The 4,351-nt window shown below is 54.1% G+C and overlaps 1 protein-coding gene across 1 annotated transcript; it reads left to right on the top strand.

Moving 5' to 3' along the window:
* Positions 1-1,153: 1,153 nt before the first annotated feature.
* On the top strand, positions 1,154-3,905 carry B0H18DRAFT_1172484 (cytochrome P450; the record flags this gene model as incomplete). Its single annotated transcript, XM_048035904.1, has 12 exons — positions 1,154-1,221; positions 1,259-1,391; positions 1,452-1,566; positions 1,751-1,770; positions 1,893-1,958; positions 2,022-2,127; positions 2,182-2,336; positions 2,396-2,621; positions 2,749-3,028; positions 3,087-3,173; positions 3,227-3,346; positions 3,400-3,905. 12 exons carry the CDS (start codon positions 1,154-1,156, stop codon positions 3,566-3,568), a joined length of 1,545 nt encoding a protein of 514 aa, XP_047884721.1. The 3' UTR covers positions 3,569-3,905.
* Between the last annotated feature and the right edge of the window lie 446 nt (positions 3,906-4,351).

The following is a 4,351-nucleotide window of genomic DNA, read 5'->3' as shown; positions in this document are numbered from 1 at the left end:
GCTCCGCTCTCTTCGCCTTCTCGTTGGATATCGCTCCTGGACGTTTTCACCTTCCTCCGCCTCGTCGCCCCCGCTTATCCGCGCTACCTTCACTTTGTGTAATCACCTCACCGTTGCGCGCTGCCTGTTCCTCTCCGACAACCTTGCGTAATATCCGGCCCGCGCTCGACATCGTTCGAGGAATTGTGCTCCCTGTCAGTCCTCTCTGTTCGGATTGCTGCTCGATGTGCGCTACACCATGTTTGTTATGAAGACTAGTCGTTCATCGCATCACTCGCAAATGGACAGTGGACTTTCGGATCGATGGACCAGGACGTGATGTGACTGTGGTTCGCAATTTGTACTCGTAGCATGCATACGTGATTCGCGGGGTCGGATGACATTAGCCCGGGATGTCGGTATTTCAGCTGGCGCACTCAGCGGGTCATGTTCCGGTACGTCACATCTCTGGAAAGGTTACAGTCAGTCCAAAGTTCAAACGTCAGCCTGTGTTTTGAACTTACAGCGACAGCCTTATCGCAGTATGAGCTGGAACCGCCGGGCCGGTAGAAGGATAGATGCAGTGAGTCAAGCAGTGACGCTGGCACCGCCATACCTACTAATTAGTCTCCCCTAGGCAGACCCTCTTCAACCTCCTTTGTAAGTTATAAGTGACATGCAGACGCTTTGCACAAAGTGTTTTGTCACGGTCAGAGTGTTTTGTCCTAAGATAGCCGCGTGCGCCACCCGACTCAGAGGTCGGAGAACGTTGGGAGAACGGTGCCACCGTGACCATCAATTCGAGGTTGACATACTGTGAGTTGAACCTCGTATCGAGTACATTGCAACACTTTTGTTTCAACATGCGATGTGTGCGCCTGAGTGTATGCGGTACTTCGCCCGATGTGATGTACCATTGCCGTGTCCTACTTAAGTACATGCCATGTATCCGAGACCAGGTCAAGTTCGACAACAGCTAGCTTGAAGGCATCCCACCACTCCTATTTGCTGGTGCGTCCTCCTTCTCTACTATGCACCAATGGGAAAGTCACTTAGATACAAAGCGATCTCCTGGTCTCTATTGTGGGGAGCGACGTCACTGACCACATCTCACCCCGGAGTACCACATCCCACCCAGAGGTGCCTCCCGACGCCCTTCATACTCCCTAGAAATATGGCTTCGGCCGTTACGACGTCGCAACTACTTTTGTACCTGCCCGCGGCCACGCTCGCATATGTGGTGTGGAAGATAGCCCGTTATATTGACAATACCGTACAGATCGAGCATCCGGCACCTACGAGGCCCGGCCGCAACAAGTTGGCTGTCTGGCAACATCCATCGATGGCAGGTAGACGATGCTGCCTGGATTGACACGTACGGCCCGACATTTGAGTTCAAAGACTGGTTCTGTGTGCGTAATTCTCGTTATTAGACTCGACTTGCCTTCACCAACTCTCTTTGACGACGACAGGCAGACGCGCTCTACACACTGGACGCCAAGGCTCTGAACCACGTACTTACCCATTCGAGCAACTATCCGAAGCCCGGTACGGTCGCGTTCATGTTAGGCGAAATTTTTGGTCATGGTATGTTGTAGTCGCGAGGATCCGTTTTACAGGTCATTCATGCCCTTCGCAGGTCTGCTCATCGTGGAGGGTAAGCATATAAGCGACTACTTTCATTTTGCAACACTGACTCGTTCAACAAGGGTTGTTTGCTTGTTGCGGTTAATAAATCCTGAGTTCATCATCATCATCATCGTTCAACAAGGGGACCAGCACCGTCAACAGGTAAGCCATGACAGTTGACAGTGTGTTTACTCGAGCTGACGTATGGCATTGCACCAGAGGCGTATCATGGTGAGAGCGTCCGTATGTGCGTTTCAGGAGCTTCCTTATGTCCCTTTCCACAGAATCCTGCATTCTGGCCTGCACAAATACGGGAACTGGAAAGCATATTTGTGGAGGAAGCGCACAAAGTGAGTTCAATGATCATGATCACAGACTGTGACATCCCAGCTAAATACACCTCGATCCTCTAGCTCAAGAACGTCTGGAAGGCCCGGACACTAATGTCACAAGACGCCGTCACTATAGATGTGGCATCCGACATGAGCAAGACGGCTCTCGATATGATCGGGCTCGCAGGTTCGTACGACGTAGCCCCGAAGCGTCTCGTTGCTGACCGGTCACCGCTCATAGGCTTCAATTACCCGCTCAACTCGCTTGACGAGAGCGGCAAACCCAACGAGCTCAATGCTGCCTTCACTTCGGTGTTCGGAGCCCTCACAGGAGGAGGACGCGGCACCGTTTACACCTTGCTGCTCCATCATCTGGTACCGCTGTCGCGATATTTGGTACGTTCGTCAATCCTCCATGTGTTCAGGATCTGACAATCCTTGGTGCCATGTCGTAGCCTGGCGAATTCTCACGGCTTAGGGACGCTTCTCAGGAAGTGACGCGGCGGGTCGGGATGCAGCTCATCCGAGAGAAGAAGGCAGATGTCCTGAAGGCAATGTCGAGCGGAAAGGAGTCGAGCGAAGTGCTAGGCAGTCGCGACCTGCTCACCTTGCTGATCAAGGCGAACATGAACAGCAACATCCCAGAGCATCAAAGGTTGTCGGACGAAGACGTACTTGCCCGTGAGTGTAGTGCCATCGGCTGCTGGCAGCTTGAACACTGACTCGCATCGCTCAGAGGTGCCTACGTAGGTCGTTACGATTCGTCATCGCTCAGGGATTTTGATGTGGCGCAGATTCCTGATCGCAGGTCACGAAACGACGAGCTACGGAATGACATGGTGTCTATTTGCGCTCGCCCAGGTCCCAGAGGTGCAGCAGAAGCTCCGCGAGGAGCTGCTCGCCGTCGAAACGGAGACGCCGTCCATGGACGAACTCAACGCGCTGCCGTACCTCGACGCGGTAGTGCGCGAGACGCTCCGCGTGCACCCGCCTGTGCGCCACACAGTGCGGGTGGCGCTCAAGGACGACGTGATTCCGTTCGGCACGCCCTTCTACGACCGCCATGGGCGGGTACGAGACTGCGTTAGGCACGTGTCATGGGTTAATCTTGCATGGTCGTTGCTTGACAATGGATCGGTGTCCCAGGATGCGGAAGGGCATGCAGGTGATCATTCCTATCCAGACTATCAACACGTCCAAACCTGTCTGGGGAGAAGACGCGTCCGAATTCAGGTGAGTTCGATATACATGACGTTCCTCGTCGCTCTGAGCCGAATATTGCTCAGGCCCGATAGATGGGAGAAGCGGCCAGACGCGGCCCAGTCTGTCCCGGGAGTGTGGGGCAACCTCATGACGTTCTTGGGCGGACCACACGCGTGCATCGGGTACCGATTGGCACTCATGGAGTGAGTTATCAGCGACCGTGTCACATATACATCATCCATTGACAATACCCCAGGATGAAGGCGCTGCTTTTCGTCCTCGTGCGATCCTTCACCTTCGAACTGGCGCTCCCCGCAGAAGATATCATCAAGAAATCCGCCATCGTACAGCGGCCGTACATCCGTGATGCATTGGAGAAGGGCAGCCAACTCCCATTGCGTGTAAAGTTGTACAAGCCAATCTAGCTGACACCGCGTAACTGAACCTGCTGCTACATCCTAACTTATTCTTGTAATTTACTAGTAGAGCCACGCCCAAACAACTGGTGTATCCCCTGTGTGCCAGTACAGACGGCATGTCACGGAAAGCGCCTACCCGCACGAATCTGAACAGGGCTCCGGTCCTCGTTTGGTTCCTATAACTCTCTGAACTGGTCCACCTTGTCGGGATAGCCCATCTGGAGCCCTACTCTGAGTCAGTGCTGGCATTGCACAACTTCAGGCCTAAGCCTCGGTATCCGCACGGAAATGTTCACGCTCATTGTTGCATAGCAAACGAGGTCCGGGGGCGTTAGGCCTCAAACTATCTTATCGAGGTGCCAGCCGAGTTCCCCAGTGATCGAGACCGCCGCAGAGGCTGACCGGGGGGCTGACCGGGAGGCTGACATGCAATGTCCTCAGTCACGAACGCAACAGCCTGAGGCTGGGGATATAAAAACTCTGCCTGACGCGTTCCTTCCTCCCCATCCTTCTTTGTCTGCTTCTCCCATCTCCTCCTATGATTATCTCTAGATCTCGCCTGTCTGATGTGAAGGTAAGCTTGGCCCCACTTCAACCTCAAGACAGCCTCAAGACCTCCAGAGTCAAGACCATCGGCTATCAAGACGACCGATGCGGATATCTCGTCGACGCTAGAGCCACTGCCACGGAGGAGCAACTCAGTGACCCACCGAGGGTAAGTCAACACACCCAGTCAGAGCGACCGGTACAATGTATGCTTACCATCCGTGTTCGCCATCGCCAGCTAAG

Source organism: Fomitopsis serialis, assembly GCF_022376445.1.
Source record: "Fomitopsis serialis strain Sig1Antser10 chromosome Unknown B0H18scaffold_388, whole genome shotgun sequence".
In the NCBI taxonomy this organism is placed as follows: Eukaryota; Fungi; Basidiomycota; class Agaricomycetes; order Polyporales; family Fomitopsidaceae; genus Fomitopsis; species Fomitopsis serialis.
Note: the sequence above shows the minus strand (reverse complement) of the source record. Positions and strands in the feature narration are given on the sequence as shown.